This window comes from Panthera leo, chromosome A2 (genome assembly GCF_018350215.1).
Source record: "Panthera leo isolate Ple1 chromosome A2, P.leo_Ple1_pat1.1, whole genome shotgun sequence".
Classification (NCBI taxonomy): Eukaryota; Metazoa; Chordata; class Mammalia; order Carnivora; family Felidae; genus Panthera; species Panthera leo.
The window spans coordinates 71,114,598-71,135,263 of NC_056680.1; the positions used below are offsets into that span (position 1 = coordinate 71,114,598).

Below are 20,666 nucleotides of genomic sequence, written 5' to 3' on the forward strand. Positions count from 1 at the left end.
GAGAATAAATACATCAAAACTCTCTCAAAGATTCAGACTTTGGGACTTTTCGTTTTAAACCTTTGGAAAATAGAAGAGCTTTTTCCCACTCAGTTGACAGTTTGTTGATCATTGTTAGCTTAGCTCAGAGCTGAACATAATGGGGGAACTGACCGCGAGTAGTTTTTGTTTTTTGTATTGTTTTTTAAAAATGCTTATTTATTTGTTTTGAGAGAGAGAGAGAGAGAGAGCAAGCGAGTGCTCATGCACATGGGGGACAGGCAGAGAGAGAGAAGGGGAGAGAGAATCCCAAGCAGGCTCCCTGCTGTCAGCGCAGAGCCCGACTCGGGGCTAGATCTCATGATCTCACAAACTGAAATCATGACCTGAACTGAAATCAAGGGTCGGACGCCTAACCAACTGAGCCACCCATGCGCCCAGGTGACCGTGCATGCGTAATTTTATTTACATGTGCTCAGAGTTCTATCCCCGAGTCACCAACCATAGAGGAATGCCCCTTTAAGGTATTGTCTAAAACAAAAAATTTAATAACTGTGTATCTGTCCTAATGGATAGAAATTTTATTTGATGGAAGAGAATACCACGTATATTATAGTCAACGACCTAAAATCCCTCCTTTACTCTTTTTCTGCTCTTGAGAAAAGGGAAGGTCAAATTAGTATTGAAATTAATTTATTCTGACTTTATAACCGTTGTCCTAGGAGAGTGTTGCTCAAAGCGTTTTGCCAGGATCACTAGTTTCTAGAAGATCCTCTGCTGTATCTGGGCTGGGACACTTGGAATACACATCCCGTAGTCACAGCACCACAGGATCCCGGGCCTGTGGAACCCATGTGCCTCAGACTTCTGTGACTTTAGCACTTCTTTTTCTTCTCCTCCATAAGACTTATTTTGGGATCGTTGTCTCGGCAGGCCTGTGACCTTGTTAGCACATTGCTTGGGAAGATGGGGGCCATCTGATGCTTCTCTCCTAGTCTCATTGACTAAATATAGATAATTAGAGGTCACATTGTTATGAATGTTTGTGTGTTTTAAGTTACCCCACCTTTCATGTAGTCATTGGGAAAAGAAGTGAAAGCTCTAAAAATAGTTTTCTTTAATTATATTTAATATAGCTAAATATTGAGTGATGAGGATCCGGAAGTCCGATTGTAAAATTAATCTTTCTTCAAGTGATCCACAGGAAAGAATAGGGTGCACAGAAATGTAAAAGACTTTGAAGTAATAAAGTTCAGGTAGACCAAGTTTTAAATAGACTGTGTCTTCCTTTAGAGGACACAGAAGATTTATAAAAATTCCCAACAATAGCAATACTTTATATCTCTAGGAAATTATGAAATGAATACATGAACTATTTAGCAAGTTATTTTTTTTTTAGGGTTTCTAAAGGTAGGATTTATTTTTTGTTCTTTTTTTAATTCTGACCTCCGTGTTCAGCAAAGACTATACTCAGCCACTGACGTCCTATAGAACAATCAGAACCTAGACACTAATTTCGTTTCTACTGTGTTTTACAGACACGTTGTCAAATTGTAGCTTTCAGAGGAAAACACGCTTTCCTTTGAATGGACTGCTCTGACTGTGATCGGCCCCCAAAGATTCCACGTCTTAATCCCAGGAACGCATGAGCACGTTACCTTATACGGTAGAAGGAATTTTGGAGCTGGGGTTAAGGATGTTGGGACGAGGAGATGAGTTTGGATTATTCAGGTGGCCCTGATGTAATGAAAAGCATCCTTCCAAGAGGAAGGCAGGGGTGTGTCAGAGTTCGAGTTGGAGAAGAGGGTCGGAGTGATATGGGGCCATGAGCAGAGGATGCGGGCAGCTTCTAAAGTGCCTGTGGACTCCAGAAGAACACACGCTGGTTTCGTGAGCCACCAAGATAGTGTGTGTGACTTAAGTGATACTAACTAAGCCACTGAGTTGGCGGTAATTTGCTGCAGCGGCAATTGGAAACTGAGGAAGAGATTTGGTGACTCGCTGACTCACCGTTGAGTGCCCGCTGTGTGCTGGGCAGTGTTCCAGGCACCAAAGGGCCAGCTCTTCGGGACCCTTCAGTCTAGAGAGAGGGAGGGTGTGACTTCGGAGTACGCCGGTGTGACTGGGGAACAGAGATGTCCAACAGGAGAGAGTGATTGGACCAGTCATGCCGAGGGGCTCATTGAGACAGACCATGAGTCTCAGAAGGCCTTGCTGTCTGAGCAGGTGACATGTAAAAGCTGAGACCCAGCCATACTGAGCTCAGGAAGGACACTGCAGTGCCGGTGTGGGGGCACTCTCCTGCTGATCCCTGACCCCCCTCCCGTGGGAATTCCTCAGCGGTTCTCCCCGTGCATCCTTTCCGTTGTTGCCGACATCCCTATGCAGTGCCCAAACATCACCCCTCTTATGCTCCTTCCTCACCAACTCTGTCTCCCCCGCTACACTTCCTGGAGAGTGAGCAGAGCCTTGGCTCCAGATCCTGGCTGATGCTGTGACAGAGCCAAGAACCACGTCTGTCATCGAGTTCTCCAGAGGCTCTGCGATCTGGAGGAGCAGCCAGCTCCCCGCAGCGCCTCGAGGAGCCAGCGGCGGCCCCGGCTCTGCAGGCTGGGACAAGGCCACCGCGGGTGCCCGCCACCGCCTGCCCTTTGCGTGTGGAGGAGAGAGCGCTCCCATGGCTGGCTCCTTAGGAATAAGCAGTGAGGTTGAACACGCTCATCCGTTGTGCCTGTTCTCGTGGTATCCCTAAGAGTTGACATGGATTTTGGAGGTTTATTCCTGTCACCTGCAAAAAAGCAGGCCCACAAGGGGATGGGACGTTGGTTCCCCAAATGTGTCAAAAGCTGTCCCCGCCCTTCCTTCTGTCCGCTGAGGTCAAACTGATTGTACCTTGAGGACAGGGTCCGCCCTGCAGCAGGAGGCTGGGCCTTGCTTTCCTGCTCTCCCACGTCTTCTTAAAAGGAAAAATAGACCCATCCTGCGTGGCTATGAACATCTGTACATTGCTCATATATACAACTGAGGGTGTTTCCTGTCCTATGAAATGGTTTCTCTAATGGCCTCGATTCCTAATCAGGTCCTGACTTTTTTGAGCCCCCAGATGTCATGCCTCTGAGAATTAGAAGTGTAACTGACCGTCCGTGCTCCCTCCCACGCCTGCCTGATCGTGTGGGCTCAGGAAACTCTGGCAAGATGTCTGGAGGCTCCTGCAAAGTCTGTGTCTCACTGTAAATACGTGTGTAGTGGGCTCTTGGTTTTTGCTTTTTTAATGAGCAGAATAAGGTAGTTATACTCCGTAATACCCATTCACCAAAAGGAGAAGGGTGGGGGTGTTAAATCATTGTGTTTTTTGATGAATGGCTTGTACACTGAAAAATAAATTGGACAAACGGGCATAGAGCTCAGTGAACATGAAATCAGCTATTAGAAGAAAGCTTGTGGACAAATTCTGAGGCAGATATGCATCTTTTGATTAATGCCCTATCAATCATCCACACGGCTACCTTAGCTGAGTCTTGCCGTAATCATTCATGGTTGCTTTCGGAAACACGCAGAAACTGTAGCACCGCAGAAACGGAATATTATTACTGATTTCTCCCTAACTTACTGTGAACAATGACTGTTTTCACCATGTTTCTGCTTTCCTTTATTAAAGAACTACAATACAGAATGAAAGGAGAGTTCCTCCAAGCCTGGCGAAATTCTCATAGGGTATTCTTAATGATATTCAGTCTTAAATGGGCAAGCTATTGTAATGCAAGGTTCTCTGTAGGAATAATAGTAATGTAATCCCATTGAAGCCGCCTTTCATGGATTGTAGTCAAATAGGCAAAATGTGGAGTCACATTAATGAACAGAGTATATCTTCGGAATTATTACTTAAAGTTGTTGAAATGGTTTGCATTTTGTTATTGTAATTATTATATTCTCAGTTAATGCGCTTAACAGCAATAGTAATTAACCCACCAGATTGGAAATTTGCATGAGTTCTACCTCTGACATTACAAGAAACCCTGATTCTTTCTGGGTATTATGCAGCAGGATGGGGGAAATACATATATATGGTTTTTTTTCACCGATTATTTTTAAGAAAGAAATGTTCATGAATGCAATTAGAGTTCTTCATGCATTTTTTTAAAACCATTGGAAAATTCCTCAAGAACACTTCCTTCTTTTAAGAGGACTTGATTCCTAAACCGTGCTGGCACAAAGAATGGTTTGGCACTGTCTACTTGTCGAGAAATCTTTAGGTAATAGTGTGGCTTCCTCGGAATTTACTGTAGTAGCTTGTGCGACGCTGTGGCATAATGAAGCGGTGACAGGCATTAGCATGTATAATGGGCTTTCATAGACATTTAATGCCATTTAGCTGGGAGAGGGGGCTGTGCTCTCCCATTGGAATATTCCTCCACCGAAGCCCATTGATCACCGATTTCAGCCAGGAGAGGTTAATCCATCAGCTTCTGTAACCAGACGGCACTGATGGAAATTCTTTAGGTGGCATTCTGGATGAACCAAGCTTTCCATCTTTACAAACAAATGAGTGATATGACAAGCATGGTGTTCAAAACACATTTAACCAATTGATTTTCCTTCCTCTTGTAATAAGATCTGGAGACATATGAAAGCACGCAGCGTGAGCCGAGATTAAAGGAATTGCCCCGTGCGCAGGAACATACAGCACTGAGAGCCAATAAAAGTACTATAAAGCATGTCGTCACCCATTCTCATTTTTATATGAAGTTTGTTATTGCAATAAATAGCCGTTATTGAGCAGACGCCTTTTGTTTCCGTTTTGCTGAAGCTTCTTTCAGGTGTGTGTGTGTGTGTGTGTGTGTGCACGCACGCGCGTGTCCTGTATGGGTGCACGCACGCGCATGTCCTGCCTCAGTCCCCGTGTTTCTCTTGGAAGCTTCCAAGGTGTTCATCAATAACTGTTTTTAGCTTCTAATTTAAACAGACAGACCTCATGTAATTTGGGATGTAACAGTAGGCATAAAGATGCGCCCATAGCGTGCTTGCGGTAACCTCAGCGTTCTGCGTAGATGATGGTCTTCTCTTTATTTCCCCCGCGCAGCCCTGCCCTGAGCTTCACCTACCCTTCTGCACCTGTGTCTCTCCATATGCATCAGCAAATCTTAAGCCGACAACAGAGCTTAGGCTCGGCCTTTGGACACAGCCCTCCACTCATCCACCCTGCCCCAACTTTTCCAACGCAGAGACCTATTCCTGGGATCCCTACGGTTCTGAACCCCGTCCAGGTCAGCTCTGGCCCTTCCGAGTCCTCACAGGTAAGAGAGACAGCTCGATGAGCTGATCCGTCTTGTAATCCTAGAGGAGAGCCACGTCACCTCGTGAGCTCCGAGCATGGTCATGGCTTCCTTACTGTAACCTGTCTTCCTAACCCAGGGCCGCAGGCTTCAGGTTTGACGAATGCGCCCTGTATGTGTTCCTCACCAAACAGTAGCTTCTTCTACCAGAGTCATCTCATCTTTGGTGGAAAAGCGGGCTGCCTGATGAGGCTTCCCTCTGACCTGGTGCTGTCTCTAACCCTGCCCAGTAGACTACATTGCATGAAGGGTTTGCTCTCATTCGGTTACTGTCCCCTGGCGCCTAGAATCATGGGATACTTCATGGGCAGCATAGAACCATGCTGTGCCCTCTGTTCTGTGTCCTCTTACCGCCTCACTAATACTGCCCCGAGAAGAATCTGCATCCTTGAATTAGAGAACTTTGCAGATGGTTTCTTTTGGTTCCCTACCCAACTCACCACTTTGTTCTTCTCAACACGCTGTGGGAGCTCATTAAAGCCCAGGCCCCCCTGCTCTATTCTCTTAGCTTTTAAAAGCCACAGGGAGTTTTTAGTCCTGAGTGTAAACAAGGAGCTGCCTCGTGGATGTATTTTCTCGCTTCAAACACACTTTCTGAGCTCTGCAATCGTGGGATGGGAGCATTATCAGTGTTATTGTTCTAATGCCAAATAAGTCTGCTTGTCTAGAGTTGCATGTTTTAGCGATGGTCCCACTCATTGATGAAAACCTAATTTTTGTCTCTGTCCCTGCAAATGCGACCGGCAGAACAAGCCCACGAGTGAGTCCGCGGTGAGTAGCACCGGTGACCTGATGCACAACAAACGGTCCAAGATCAAACCCGACGAAGACCTGCCCAGCCCAGGGCCACGGGGTCAGCAGGTGAGGCACCGCAGCTACCCCGGCCAGCTCGTTGCTCCCCTTGGGCTGGCGTCTCTCACAGCATTTCCTCATTCACTGTGGCCTTGGCCTTGACCTTGGCCGTACCCATGCATTTGACAAAAGGCCAGTTGTGGAATGACTCCGTTTGTTTTTCTCGCTCAGAAGCAAACACAAAGAAAATGCAAGAAGCTGTGTGGGCTATAACCTGAAGTGTGTGGTGTCAGTGGTTGGATTAATTTGTTACTGACCGCCGATAGCTTTGGTCCTTAGCCCTGGTCTGAGGCCTGAAATAATGAACTCCTGGCCCTAAGTCTGAGCTGGGCAGAGTTAGTGATATTCCCTACACCCATCATGTTCTTCTTTGTTCTTATTTCGCCTTCTCCACTTGCCAGGAGAGCTTGGAGAACAGGAGGGCATGGATCAAGGCACAGCTAACCTACCTGAAGGCCGATAAGATTCTGGTCCTTTCTCCAAAGTCCTGAAAGGACAAGTTTAGAAATTCCAATCTGGTTTCTGCTTTTAGGCATTTAGATCCTCTGAGCTTCAGTTGTAAAATATGTTTATTGTGCCTAGAGGCATAATAATACCATCTCCTAGGGTCCCTGTGCCCAACACAAGAAGGAGGTCAGTGAATTTTAATTCCTGGAAATAGGGGCTGGACAGGAGTCTGGACATCCACAGAATCTGGATTCTACATCCAAGGCTGCTTCAGCCCCAAGCTCAGACCACCTCCACCCAAATTTCCTTTTGCATGAGCATTTTGAGGATGGAATAAATGGGTGTAGTAGGTTCTGAGATCCACCTTTCCTCTGGAATTCTGCTGGCCAACAACCTTGGCGGTTACACCGAAGTGCCTGTTTATGGTTTTTGTCACCCTGTCCCAGATTAGATCCCGAGTCTATGCACCTAATACTCTCCCAGCATTCTGGAAATTGTATTTTCACTGCCGTGAAGCTGCCTTGAAGAGGAGAAAAGACCATGCCGCCAACCTTTAGATGCTGTGGTTCTTGGGCAGCGAGCCACATCTTTGGAGATCAGAAGTTGAACCAGGAAGATACGATCCCTATAAAACCCACAAAGTGCCGGTCACAGCCTCCAATGGCAGGGAAAACAGAATCAGAATTACTAGCAAACCACGTCCCTGATTCCAAAGTAGGAGAATAAACAAATTCATACACTGGAAAGAATCTGACCAAAAGAGACCAGTCTTTTGAGTAAAGACAACATGAACTAGTTTAATTGCTTCTCTTAGGGGATTACATTTTAATTTCTTTTTCCTCTTGTATTCAGGGGCAAGGTTTGGCCTCCACTTCTTATCATCATCATAGCTTAGACTGCTGTTTTTTTTTTTAAATGTTTATTTTTGAGAAAGAGAGCATGAGCAGGGAAGGGACAGAGACACACACACACACACACACACACACACACACACACGCAGAATCCAAAGCAGGCTCCAAGCTCTGAGCTGTCCGCACAGAGCCCGACGCCGGGGCTCAAACCCATGAGCCATGAGATCATTACCTGAGCCAAAGTTGGACACTTAACCAACTGAGCCACCCAGGCGCCCCTGGACTGTTGTTTTTAATCCCAAATTAACAATCTCTGAAGATACATTCCACAAATCAGAAAACATGCACACAGATGACTCCATATGTTTGACTTCTTCGAGTCACAAAATCCAGCTAATAGACCCGGGCTGTATTTTATTTTCACTGAAAAATTGCGTCAGGAGGCAGACCAACCGAAATCACGTGGTTGGGTTTGTTTGTTTTTTTTTTTTTTGGTCTTTTTTTTTTTTTTCCCTTTCTCTTGCCTTCTTTCCATTGTGTCTGAATCCTTTCCCTCTCTCCTCCCTGCCCCCCCAGGAACAGCCGGAAGGGACAACCCTAGTGAAGGAGGAAGGGGACAAAGACGAAAGCAAACAGGAGCCTGAAGTCATCTATGAAACAAACTGCCACTGGGAAGGTTGCACGCGGGAGTTCGACACCCAGGAGCAGCTGGTGCACGTAAGTGGGGGGCCGCGGGGACTGGGCTTTACAGCTCTGCGACCTTGTCGGTGGGGTCAGCGTCCCTGACCCTGCGCCGAGTCAAGTTTCTTAGCTAGCAGCGTTGCAAACTGGAGAGGGCTTTATGACTTTTCTGAGAATAAAGAAAACTCTGAGCCACGGTGCTTGACCTGTTCAGTCAGCTAAAGCTTAGTGTAAAATTCAATAAAGTCTTCAATAGAGAGTGTAATGACTCTGATCCTGTAAGCCAGAAAACACTATTTTGAGTTAGCGTCTTTGATGGTTATTGAGTAATAGTAAGCTGGACATGAATTATTATTAACCTTTTAACCAAGTTTGATTCTCCTCTCTAAGACCCGGCAACAGCAGAAAAAATTTTAGAGGTGGGGGATTCCTTTTTTCCGTTCTGCCTTCTTCTTCCAAACTCTCACCATCTGAGGAGCCTCCCACTATTTTATGAGGCAATTAGTACTCTGTGTGAGATAGGTAGATGCTTGGAGAAGCCATTAGCACCATTTCTTGACTTCCGGCCAAGCCTTGCAGGGCGGAGAGTCTCATGGAAAGAGTGATGTGTATTTTAAAATGTGTCCTGTGGCGTGTGCTTTTGAGACCAGCAACATGGTCACATTGAGATCCACGCTCTGTCTTATTCTTCCAGGTTCAGGAGTCTTTGCTGCCCACCCCCCCCCCCCGCCCCCCGCCCGAGTATTGTTTCCGATAATGCAGTGCCCTCCCCACTCCCACATACCTGAGTGGGCATATTTCCTTTACCAGTGCTTCATCTTATTTGGGACTTTTCTTCCACACCAGAGGAACCTCCCTAGCAGATGGGACCAGGAGCAACTGAGACGGAAGGGCCTTCCGATGATAGAGGATAAAAAGCTGTAGGCTTACACACACTCCTGTGCAGAAGCACAGGGGTCCCATCGAGGCATTAAGGATGGTCTTTTCATCAGCTTCATCAGAGTGTGGCCTTTTCATCAGCTTTTAATGTGACAGAAGATCTGACAGAACAGCTTTCGTGGGGACTCTTTGTCCACCCAGCACACGCGCACACATCACACACACTACCCCCAGTCTCTTTTCTTTTATAGTAACTTTTAATTGTAGATGATCCATACTTCTTGAGAGCCCTTGTCCATTTAAGCACTAAAATTATACATCCCCTGACACAGCCCACGTTTTTCACGGGCCTCGTGAGCTCCCCCAGTGTGTTTTCTGCAACTTGGCTCATCCTCTGTAATATATTCTGCATGCCGCCATCACATTATAGTCTTAGGTTTGCCAGGTTTTGAGATCCGTTATGTACAGGATGTTTTGGGAAGTTAACATGATGACATCAGCAGGGTTCCCCCCCCCAAACGTTTCTTTTGTAATCATGCCCCCTTGTAATTGTGCAGGAAGAATTAGAGATTTCTCAGCGCAGCAAGAACCTAGAAAATCAAATGTTTTTAATTAAGGTGTATTTCCAGATTTTTCCATGAACCTAATTCGACTCTCTCTCTTTAATTTGATGCAAGTGTTATTTCTAAGCCAAGCCTTACTTAATGGCCCTTTTTGCTTGCTGACTTTTAATGGGAACCACAGACATTGTAATACTGAAGGGGGAGAAAAAAAGTTTGGAATTTTTCTTTTCGGGTAGGCAAATTTTCCCGAAGAGGAAGGATGTCAGGAATACCCTTTGTGATACAACGAGTGGACAGGCATCCACAAGGGGGAAATTGTTTGCATGCAAACCGCCATCAGGAACGAGATTCTGTCTGGGCTGCTTGCTTTTGACAACGTCCCCATCTCTTGGTGCCTTCTCTGCAGATAGGTCATTGTAGTTTCCAAGGGGGGGCTGTAATTATGGTTCAGCTGTTATCAAATGCGGGGATGGAATGGGAGCTTCCTCTGAGCCTACATTTAAAAAGAATTGTGCTCCTCATGAGGCACCAGGTTGGAGGTCGCATTTTGGGGGAATTTTGGTAATAACTCCACCTTTTCGCTGTCTGTTTCATGTGAAAGCTTTTACAAGACCGTGACTCTTGTAGGTGTTTGTACTTAATCTCAGGGGCGAAAGGTTTTGGGTAGTGATGATGTTTTCATAGAGAGATCTGAGTAGTTTGAAGGAATGTCTGCTTAAACTGTCGCCTTGAATGACCACTGTGTTGTCTGTTGTATCGTAAAAATTATAAACAAATCCATGTACAGTGGAAATTTTTTATTCCAAATCAGGTAGGAGTTACTCATGTCAGGATTAGGGGAAAATCCAATATATTACTTTTGATGTTATTTTAGTCTGAGATAAATTATGCAAATTAAGTGGATTAAAATTATGACTTGCGGTGACATACATAAAAATACCAGTTTATATCACGTATTTTCCACCTTTTTACTTGTTATCTGAAGTGTGGAAAGTCCAAATTCGTGCGTTTAAGTTGATTTCACTTTGCAGGATGCACGAGCACCTTCCCACTCACGGCTGTCTCGTTAGCACCAGCAATGGCCTGCTGTAGCATGGACACTTTATTTTTTTGTTGATTGAAGGAAAAGCTACTTCACGTCCACCTCATTATTTTGGTGGCAGGTGGGAAAAATGCCAGTTGTGAAACCCACTTTCTTAAAGACGGAGGGCAGTATTAACTGTTTCCATTCCCACAGCTTTCCTCGGAGAGAGGACATTTTGGGAATTAGTTGCATTTTCATGCTACGTACAACCAAGAGGCAAGGTGTTAAACCATTCTGATGCTCTGCCTTATTTATAGCCATGACCCATTCTTTTTCCCCCTCTTACAGTTAATAGAAAGATTCATGATTCTTCATGGCTGTCTATCTAGTGTCTGACAGTCCCGACTGCCTGCTAAAGCAAGTCACTATCTATAATTGATATCCTTCCGTGGAATAGGGTGCTGGCTGCGATTGAAGGGCTTTGCTGAAAGCTCTTAAATCCTGACAAGTTCTCCCCTTGTTCTGGTTCAGTCGCTGAGCTGCACGGTTGGAATTCCAGAGTCATTTGAACTTGGTGCAAAAGGGAGACATGTGTTTCCCATTAGCAAATCACAAAGTTGAAGAGGAGAATTAGGGACCCGGCTGGCTTTGCCCGCCAGGTAGTCTCATTTCCAGGGTAATGCACTCCGTGTTCTCTTGAAAAGATGACCTCGTCCCATTACTGTCCCAGCAGATGGGCTAAATATTGCCTTTCCCTTCTCCTCTCCTTTATTTCAAGCGCCTGTCCTCCTCCATGGGTGTGTTTCTTCTAGGTTTGCTGTGGGGTCTTTATCACCAGGACGTTTAATTAATTTCTCTTCCCAGCCAGATAATTATAATTGGGCTTAGTTACTCTCAAGCTAGTATTAAATTTGTCATAAATTTATTTCTGTGCCCAGAAGCTAAGAAGATAGATGTGTACTTTTGTGAACCATGTTTTTGTTATACTTTGTCCCTTCCTTGGTGTCAGTTAAAATAGAACGAACGAGAGTGTAGGAAGGAGGTACGGTACAAAAATTAATTCAAAGCGCCTTTGATTAAGATGGAATTTATTATTGATTTGTCAAGATGCAAGTGCTTTCTCTTCCCTCGACATCTGAAAGCACGTATTCTAATGACTCAAAATAAGTCAAAAAGTCCACATTTTCCCTTCAACTCCAAATTAATTAGACTCTCTTTTTGCTGTTGTGTATTGTATGTTACAAAAGACATGAATCTTTATTTTATTTTTTTTTTTACTTTTTTAAAGCTTATTTTTATTTATTTTGAGAGAACGGGGGTGGGGTGGGAAGAGAACAAGTGGGGGAGGGGCAGAGAGAGAGGGAGACAGAATCCTAAGCAGGCTCCACACTGTCAGTACAGAGCCCAGCGCGGGGCTCGAACTCATGGAACTATGAGATCATAACCTGGGCCGAAATCAAGAGTCAGACTTAACCAACTGAGCCACCCAGGTGTCCCTGAATCTTAATTTTAAATGTATCTCTGACAGTTGTAGAATATTGGTTCTTGAAGTGTTTCTGGTTTTGTTGTATTTTTTTTTTTTTAAGTTTGTTTATTTTTGAGAGAGAAAGAGAGACTAAGGGGAGGGGCAGGGAGAGGGAGACAGAGAACCCGAAGCGGGTGCAGAGCCCAATGTGGGGCTCAAACCCATGAACCATGAGATCATGACCCGAGCCAAGGTGAAGTTGTAATTTTTGTTGGAATGTAAAAAATTCCAATTCTGTCTTTTTGCCTGGCTTCTCTCATGGGTGAGCGAGGCTTCCAAACCTTCCTGAGACCCACTTCCCTCTTGCGTTAATTCTGTCCTAGAAGGTAGAACCCATCTTCTGCTCTAGGAGGGTTGAGGCGTCTGAAACGCATACAGCGTGAGCACCCGTCAGTCAGTCCCAGGTTCTCCGAAACCCGCACACTTTGTTTCTGAATGACATTGGACGTCCCCTCAGTGTTTGCGGAGGATGCGCACCTCCTTTGGGTCGCCACTGCTCAGTGGCCTCGTGTGCTTGCAAACATCACTGCTGGGAGCCTGGGAGCCGAATAAAAGTAGTTTAATCACCGTCCCCAATGGCCACCTGTTTGCTCTAGCACTGTCCTTCCTTACATTCTGTTTCAGTGAAGTAACCCCCTTTCTGGCTGAGAAATAACACATACAGTGTTCTTTCCTAAGGTCTGTAAATAGGCACGTTATTTTTTAACAGTTTTTTTTTTTCACATTCACAGAGTAGTTTGCTTTATTTATTTTTTTTTAAATATGAAATTTGTTGTCAAATTGGTTTCCAGACCACACCCAGTGCTCATCCCAACAGGTGCCCTCCTCAATACCTATCACCCACCCTCCCCTCACTCTCACCCCCCATCAACCCTCAGATTGTTCTCAGTTTTCAAGAGTCTCTTATGGTTTGGCTCCCTCCCTCTCTAACTCTTTTTTTTTCCTTCCCCTCCCCCATGGTCTTCTGTTAAGTTTCTCAGGATCCACATAAGAGTGAAAACATATGGTGTCTGTCTTTCTCTGTATGACTTATTTCACTTAGCATCACACTCTCCAGTTCCATCCACGTTGCTACAAAAGGCCAGATTTCATTCTTTCTCATTGCCAAGTAGTATTCCATTGTGTATATAAACCACAATTTCTTTATCCATTCATCAGTTGATGGACATTTAAGGCTCTTTCCATAATTTGGCTATAGTTGAAAGTGCTGCTATAAACATTGGGGTATAGGTGCCCCTATGCATCAGCACTCCTGTATCCCTTGGGTAAATTCCTAGCAGTGCTATTGCTGGGTCATAGGGTAGATCTATTTTTAATTTTTTGAGGAACCTCCACACTGTTTTCCAGAGCGGCTGCACCAGTTTGCATTCCCACCGACAGTGCAAGAGGGTTCCCGTTTCTCCACATCCTCGCCAGCATCTGTAGTCTCCTGATTTGTTCATTTTAGCCACTCTGACTGGCGTGAGGTGATATCTGAGTGTGGTTTTGATTTGTATTTCCCTGATGAGGAGTTATGTTGAGCATCTTTTCATGTGCCTGTTGGCCATCTGGATGTCTTCTTTAGAGAAGTGTCTATTCACGTCTTCTGCCCATTTCTTCACTGGATTATTTGTTTTTCGGGTGTGGAGTTTGGTGAGCTCTTTATAGAGTTTGGATACTAGCCTTTGTTTATTCCCCACCCATCCCTAGCAGAATGAGCCCGCAGAGAGGGCCTCAGGCAATTCCACGAGGAGGGTGTTTTCTCCTGCCAGTGGGGCCCAAGGGCAGAGAACGTGAGTTGTGTCTATATTAGTCCCAGCCTCAACTGGGTGGCATTTAAGTCCCTGTGCTCCATTTGTATCTTTTAAGCATGGTGTCAGAAATTCACCTTTTTGTAGAGTGATTAACCACCTACTTGGATTTTAAATGCTTTCCTATGCTGCAAATTTTGATCTCTAAAGCATGCTGTAGTTCCCTTTATCAGAAGAATACAGTTATAATCACCTTTGCTGCCATTTGAAAACAAATTCTGTACATAGGCAGCATGAAAATGAAGGGCTTTCTTTTTAATATCCTAGAGATTTAGATGTAAAGAAGGCACATCTAATCTGTGAAGAATTGGTGCATCCGTAGAAATGCGGGGAACTGAGGATGTGTTGAAGACATTATTTTCATATTAATACCATGATCCTAAATTTGCATTTTAAATATTTTCCATCTAATTTTGATCCCTTTGCTAAAGTTGCATTGTGTATCTTTACCTAAGAGAAAAGTGTAAGATGTGATCGCGGTCTCAGATACGAGGCAGAAATTAGTCTTGTGTGCACATAAAACGTAAAACGAATGAGTGGAGATTTTGATCTCATTTTCCCTACATGGAGTTGCTAGTTAATTTAGTTACTCTAATTATTTGGAAATATTGCGTGTAAAATGCAGACTAAGAACCACAAACTTCAAAGCTATCCTCTGACAATTGCGCCTCAAGGGTCACGTTCTTTTTAAAGTTACTGACTGGGCTGCACCTGCAGAAATCGTTCCCATAGAGACACTCAGGAGATTAGCCTGAGTGGGGGGCACGAAGGGCTGTGTGGTCCACCAGGGAAGGCCTCCCAGGGCCAGCGACATTCTGAGTGGCAGCCCCATCTCTGCCCTGACCCTGGGGATGACCTCCCTGGAACCACATGACCCTTCAGAACGTTATTTTCTCACTTATCACACCGTGAAACAGCCATGGAAATAAATGCAGTCCCCAGCATCCAAGGCCAAGCAGAGATCACATGCAGTAGGCCTAATGAGAAACAGACAGAGGTGGAAAAGAGTGCCTCCCCTCTCTTTGTTTTATGTATTTGTTTTTTCAGGGTTGAGTGGGGGAGGGGAGGGGAGGGGAGCCATGCTGTTGGGTCTGTGGCTTCTGGGAGTCTGCTCCAAGGCTTATTTTATATTCCTTGTTGCTGAACGTGCACTTGACTGAGGGCAGGAACCATTCTTCCCAGTGTAGTTCTGACAGATGGGACTTGGCCCAGCCATTTAACCTCCTTGGACCTCAGTTTAGTAAAAGCAAGTGAAAGATTTGCATTAGATAGTCCTTAGGATAGGGACGGCAAACAGGCTTCCTCTCAGGTGCCCACTTACTGCCTGGCAACCACCTGGGTGCCCTGGCGAGCACCCCCCTTGCAGTCGGGGAGGTGGGGGGGGAGGTGGGATGTACAGTCTGTTACGGATGGCTGCCCCCAGGTGGGGTTTTGGAGAACACAGTCCCTTGCCATCTTTTTCCCAGGATCTTTTCAACCCTGTAGATTAAGTGCCCTCCAGAATAATTGCATTTAATACTTCTCCGAGGTGGTATATGAATTACTTGAGTAATTGTGGAATTAAAATTTCTCTTTTACTGAGTAAGGGTTCTTACCTCTTGAACAAAGAATAAGAAATCAATATTTTGAAGGGGCACCTGGGTGGCTCCGTTGGGCATCTGACTCTTGATTTTGACTCAGGTCATCATCCCAGGGTCATGGGATCGAGCCCTGTGTCGGGCTCCATGCTGAGCGTGGAGCCTGCTTGGGATTCTCTCTCTGTCCCTCTCCCTCTCCCCCCGCACCCCCCCCCCCCCACCACCCTGGTCCTCCCTCTCTGAGAAAAAAAAAATTAAAAAAAGAAACCAGTGTTTTAAGTAAGATGTCTTTCTTAAATTTGTTCTGCCATGGTGTACCCCAGAAATGTTGAAATACCTGCTGAAATACTTCATGGGAATTCTTAATCCAAGCAACTCTTCCTGCCATTTGGAGAGGATTTTCCTCTGAGCTGGTCCTGAATGATACTTTAGGTAAGATTCCCTGGAATATTCTGAGTAGACCCACTTCATACAAGAAGGATTGACGGTCACTTTGGGCTGGGCTGTGTACCTTGTTGAAATATACTTGCCTGTAGCAGATCTTGCCCAGTACAGTGTGTCCTGTTGTTTATCAGGAGAGAGAGAGGCTGACATTAGCAGATCGGGCATTTGCTCAACCGCTCACCAGAAGAATGTTGGGTGAAGCTGGCGTGCCGCCTCCCTGCCCCAGCCTCATGGTGGGCACACTGTCCACAGGACTTAGAACTCATCCTCCAGGACTGGCCATTCTCATTGCAAGGGGGAGACAAAGAATCATAAAAGCATAGTGATTGCATATGAGGCAGGATGTAATGAAGCCAGAATTGTGTAGTTGCGATTCTGGGGACTTACAGGAGGGAGAGAGGTACATAAGGGATATCAGAAAAGACCTCTGGGAAACAGGTGGAAATAGTTCAGGTCAAAGCAGAGCGTGGGGGTTGACTTGTGAGGCATGATAGTGACGACGGTGATGATGACTTTGTAAGAATACATGGCACCTGATCCGAAAGAATACTTGGGCTTGCCACTGTACTCCTGTGCGATGTACATTTCAAAGCTGACAGACCCAGGTTCAAAGCCTGCTCTCTACCCAAGACACGTCACATTTCCTCCTTGTGAAATAAGGATAATAATAGTATTTACCTCTTAAAACTGTTGAGGGAATTAGCTAAAAATTATACTCCATGAAATATTAGTGATTCTCTTTCTAAAAGTGATAAGCGTAGGGGCGCCTGGCTGACTCAGTCAATGGAGCGTGGGACTCTTGATCTCGGGTTGTAAGTTCGAGCCCCACATTGAGTGTAGAGATTATTTAAAAGTAAAATCTTAAAAAATAATCATAGAAGTGAAAAGTGTAAAGACATTTACCGGCTGCTAAGTTTCATGTATGTTGCCCATAAAAAATGTGGTTCAGGTTGGTATTCAGGCTGTGTTGGGGTTGTTATGTCACCCTGAAATTAATAATTGCATAGAGATGCCGAAGGTCCCTGGTTCATCCACTCCTGAGAGAGGAGGACTGGAGAAAGGTCTCCAGGTCTGTTCCTTATACTGTACATCCCTCCTTATTCTTGCCTCTGCAGTGTTGAGATTCAGAGCCTCGTGCTATTGTATGTTCTGTTGTCCTGATGTCCTTCTCAAAGTTCTCTTTGGTGGTCACCCAAAACCAAGGCTTCTCACCCTCGGCACAATAACGCAGAGAATTGTTTGATGTGAGGGCCATCCTTGACCTTGTCATGGGACCGTTAGCAGCATTGCTGACCTCTGCCCACTAGATTCCAGGAGGGAACCTCCCCCATTGTAACAACCCAAAGTCTTTCCAGACATTGCCAAATATCCCTTGGGGGGGGGGGTGCAAAACTGCCGCCTGTTCTGTCCCAAATCTTTCCTCTTGTGGTGTGGAAAACAAAACAAAACAAAAAAGGATATTTGTGATTTAAGATAAATTGTCTCCTTGAGTGTGCTCTAGAATGTTCAGATTATAAAGAAAAGATGAGTGGGACGCCTGGATGGCTCCGTCGGTTAAGCCGCCGACTTTGCCTCAGGTCATGATCTCGCGGGTCCGTGAGTTCAAGCCCCGCGTTGGGCTCTGTGCTGACAGCTCAGAGCCTGGAGCCTGTTTCAGATCTCTCTCTGACCCTCCCCTGTTCATGCTCTGTCTCTGTCTCAGAAATAAATAAACGTTAAAAAAAAAAAAGATGAGCTTGTTAGTCTCAAACAAAATGCTATTAAATATACATATATGTGGTGTGCCTGTGTGTGTGCGTGTGTGTGCTTACGTGTGTACATGCGTGGTATGTGTGTACACTTGTGGGTATGTATTTGGGTGTGTGTGTGCGTTTGTGTACATGTGTGTATATGTACAGATTTACAGATCTTAATTTTAAAGCAACATTTTTAAGGTCAGGCACTCAGTATTCAGCAAGGACTCTTACCAGCCAAGTCCTTTGTCTTGGTAAAGAAATTCCATCACTGTTTTTTTTGCAGACCAAGAGAAGTCACTCAGACTTCAGCTTCTGAGATCATGGCAAGCATGGTGATCAGGCTCCTGCTTTGACAGAAAACAGCTCCAGAAACAGAAAGCAATTTTCTAATGCGAGGACTTTTTTGAAAATTTAGGGACATTTAGTCTTTTCTGGGATCAGCTAAATACTGCCATAGATGAATTTTTTTTCATTTCTAGAACAATTAATGTTGGCAAGGTAGCTATAAGTGGCATATCCTTAAAGGATAGGCCAAGACCTTAAATGTAAGCCACCCCAAACCCACCCCATCCAATTACCAGTAAAACTAGCATTAATCAGTGAGTGGGAAGGAGGGCATTTATCTCTGATTCCTACATCTGCCAAGAACTGTTTCTGAATCTGAGTAAGTCATTCTATAATTTCAGCCCTCGGTTTCTCATTTGTAAAGTGGAGATGTTAATACCATCCCACTTTCCTCACAGGGCTTTTTATTTTTATTTTTTTAGTAGGGACAGAATGAGATCATATAATGCAAGCCTTTGAAAACTCTAAAGCATTATTCAAATATGAGGAAGAATAAGTACTAATCAACTTAATTAATTGAAGAATGGAGAGATTAAGGAGATTTTTCATCAGAATTTTAAAAAAGAATATGTAAAGGCTTTTCGTAAAAAAATAAAAAAGCTATGAATATGTCATTGATTCACTCTCACCTGTGTAGGCTGGTGATTTTACCTGTTAACGATGCATCATCACCACCTGGTGGCCACTACACAAATTGCAGGCATAGAGTTGGGGTCATGGTCAGGGCCAGTGAGAGGGAACAAGAGCGGGCACATATATCTTTCATGTCTGCCCCTTTGAGTAAGGGGAACATACAGGGAAGACTATTGGGAGGACTACAGAGGTACAGGCAGAGCAGCAGGAAAACAGGTAAGGTTAAGTCTCAAGAGAAAGGTCTTGTGGATTTGGACATGGTCTTGAAAAGACAGGTGGATTCAAATAGGGAAAGACCATTATGGGGAGGTGTTGGGGCTTCTGTGTGGAAGTGACCACAGGAAGAGGTTAATGGAAGTGGAAAGTACAGGAGAATTTTATCTGTGATAGTGGCTAATATGCTAATATGATAAAAGGCTGGGGTTTTTGACACTTTGTGGGGTTAGAGATACAATTACATCCTGTGCTTTTGGTTTTGAAGAGTGGTGAGTAGTGTGGTGATACAGAACCACAGTGCTCCTGGAGGCAGAGGGCAACCGGAAGTGAGATTAAAGCACAATGAGTTTCCTGGGACCTGCTTGCTGAACTGGGAGTGTGACTTCTGGTCCAGGTGGAGTAAGGAGAATTCAGAGGTTTCTGATGAGAAGAAGGAGTGAACCGGTATGAGCCACAGAAAGGTCAGGGCCGAACGCAGCAGAGCTCCAGAAGCTGTACCAGCAATGTATTAAATGGGGCAGGGCCAGAAGTGAGACTCTGCAGTGGAAGTTATTTTAAACTTTTTTTTTTTTTTTTAATTTGGGAATTTGGAGATGTCAGACAGTGACCATTTTTGCAGCTCATATGGATGTTGTAAATGACCTTCAGAGAGCAGTCAGAAGCTTCCGGGTTGCCAGCTGAGCACCCGGAAGGTAGTTTTGCCCATAGGACCCCTGTGTTTTGTGTGCATGGCCCCCGGTTCATTACCTGAGGGTAGCACGACCCTGCTGTCTCTCTTTGAAGCAAAATGGTTGGGTCTGTTGGAGAATGATCTCTGATGACTTACAGAACATGGCGGCTGTGTTACTCAAGTTTTTAGGGCCCACTTACTGATGGTTTTTTGTGATTATTAACATTTCTCTTTGTCACTGTTTTAATTTGGGGTGTGCCTTTTTTTCTAGTTAGGAATGAATAATCTGAAGTTCTGAAAATGTCTTCCTCGTCAAGAGAACAAAACACCTGTCACCTGTCAGCGTCACCAGAAGGCGCTGGGGAGGACGCTTCTTTATGTACCTGGTTCAGGAAGAGCAGGGCTTCCCAGTGGCTTTTCCAGGAAGCATGGGAAGTTCTCACACCTTCCTCTCCTGTCCCACCTGGGGAGAGAGGGCACATTTCCCAGGGCAAGATAAAGCAGTTCCGACTGCAAATACAACACAACCCTCACTGTATTCTCCTTGTGTTTTGCGGAGATAAACTTCACTAGAGTCTCAGTACTGAGCCTTTTGGCTTCTGGCAGCAGCTTTAATTGCTAAAATGCAGATTTTTTTTTTTTTTTCTTGATCAAGAGGGGATTATTCTTGTTATCAGTCTAGAGCATCTTATTTCAAGATGAAAAGCCTTTACGGAATTACAGATGCCAACGTTTGTACAAAGCTTTTTGGCGATTGACAACTCAAAGAGAAAGTATGATTTATTAGCCTATAATGGCCAACCCTGAGCGATGGTCGAGGTCCCACTGATTTGTGAAATTGCTTAATGTGAACTGCCTTTTTATGCCACTCAAGCCCCAGGTTACTCAAATAAATGTAGAGTCTACGTTATGTGATATGTTATGGGAGAGAGAGAAGAAAAGGGGCAAGAGGAGAAAGGTGGCTTCTAAAATCCATCTTGGCGGTGCCTTTTACAGTAGTTTGGCTGATAAGCCAGCGGAGGAAAGATTAATAACGAGGCTTGTCGCTATCAGTACCTGCCTGTCGATTCTCTGTAACAGGGCTGTCTGTTCAGCATGGAAATTATTGATTAAATAAAAAT

The 20,666-nt window shown here is 44.8% G+C and overlaps 1 protein-coding gene across 15 annotated transcripts in view; it reads left to right on the forward strand.

The window, feature by feature from the left end:
* Nucleotides 1-20,666, forward strand: part of GLI3 (GLI family zinc finger 3) — a 279,195-nt gene that overhangs the window by 203,209 nt on the left and 55,320 nt on the right. For all 15 annotated transcript variants that reach the window (XM_042914368.1, XM_042914464.1, XM_042914455.1 and 12 more), the window contains 3 exons: nt 5,060-5,273; nt 6,060-6,173; nt 8,039-8,179. In XM_042914368.1, coding sequence (XP_042770302.1) covers nt 5,060-5,273; nt 6,060-6,173; nt 8,039-8,179 — 469 coding nt within the window. The remainder of the gene's footprint in view (nt 1-5,059; nt 5,274-6,059; nt 6,174-8,038; nt 8,180-20,666) is intronic.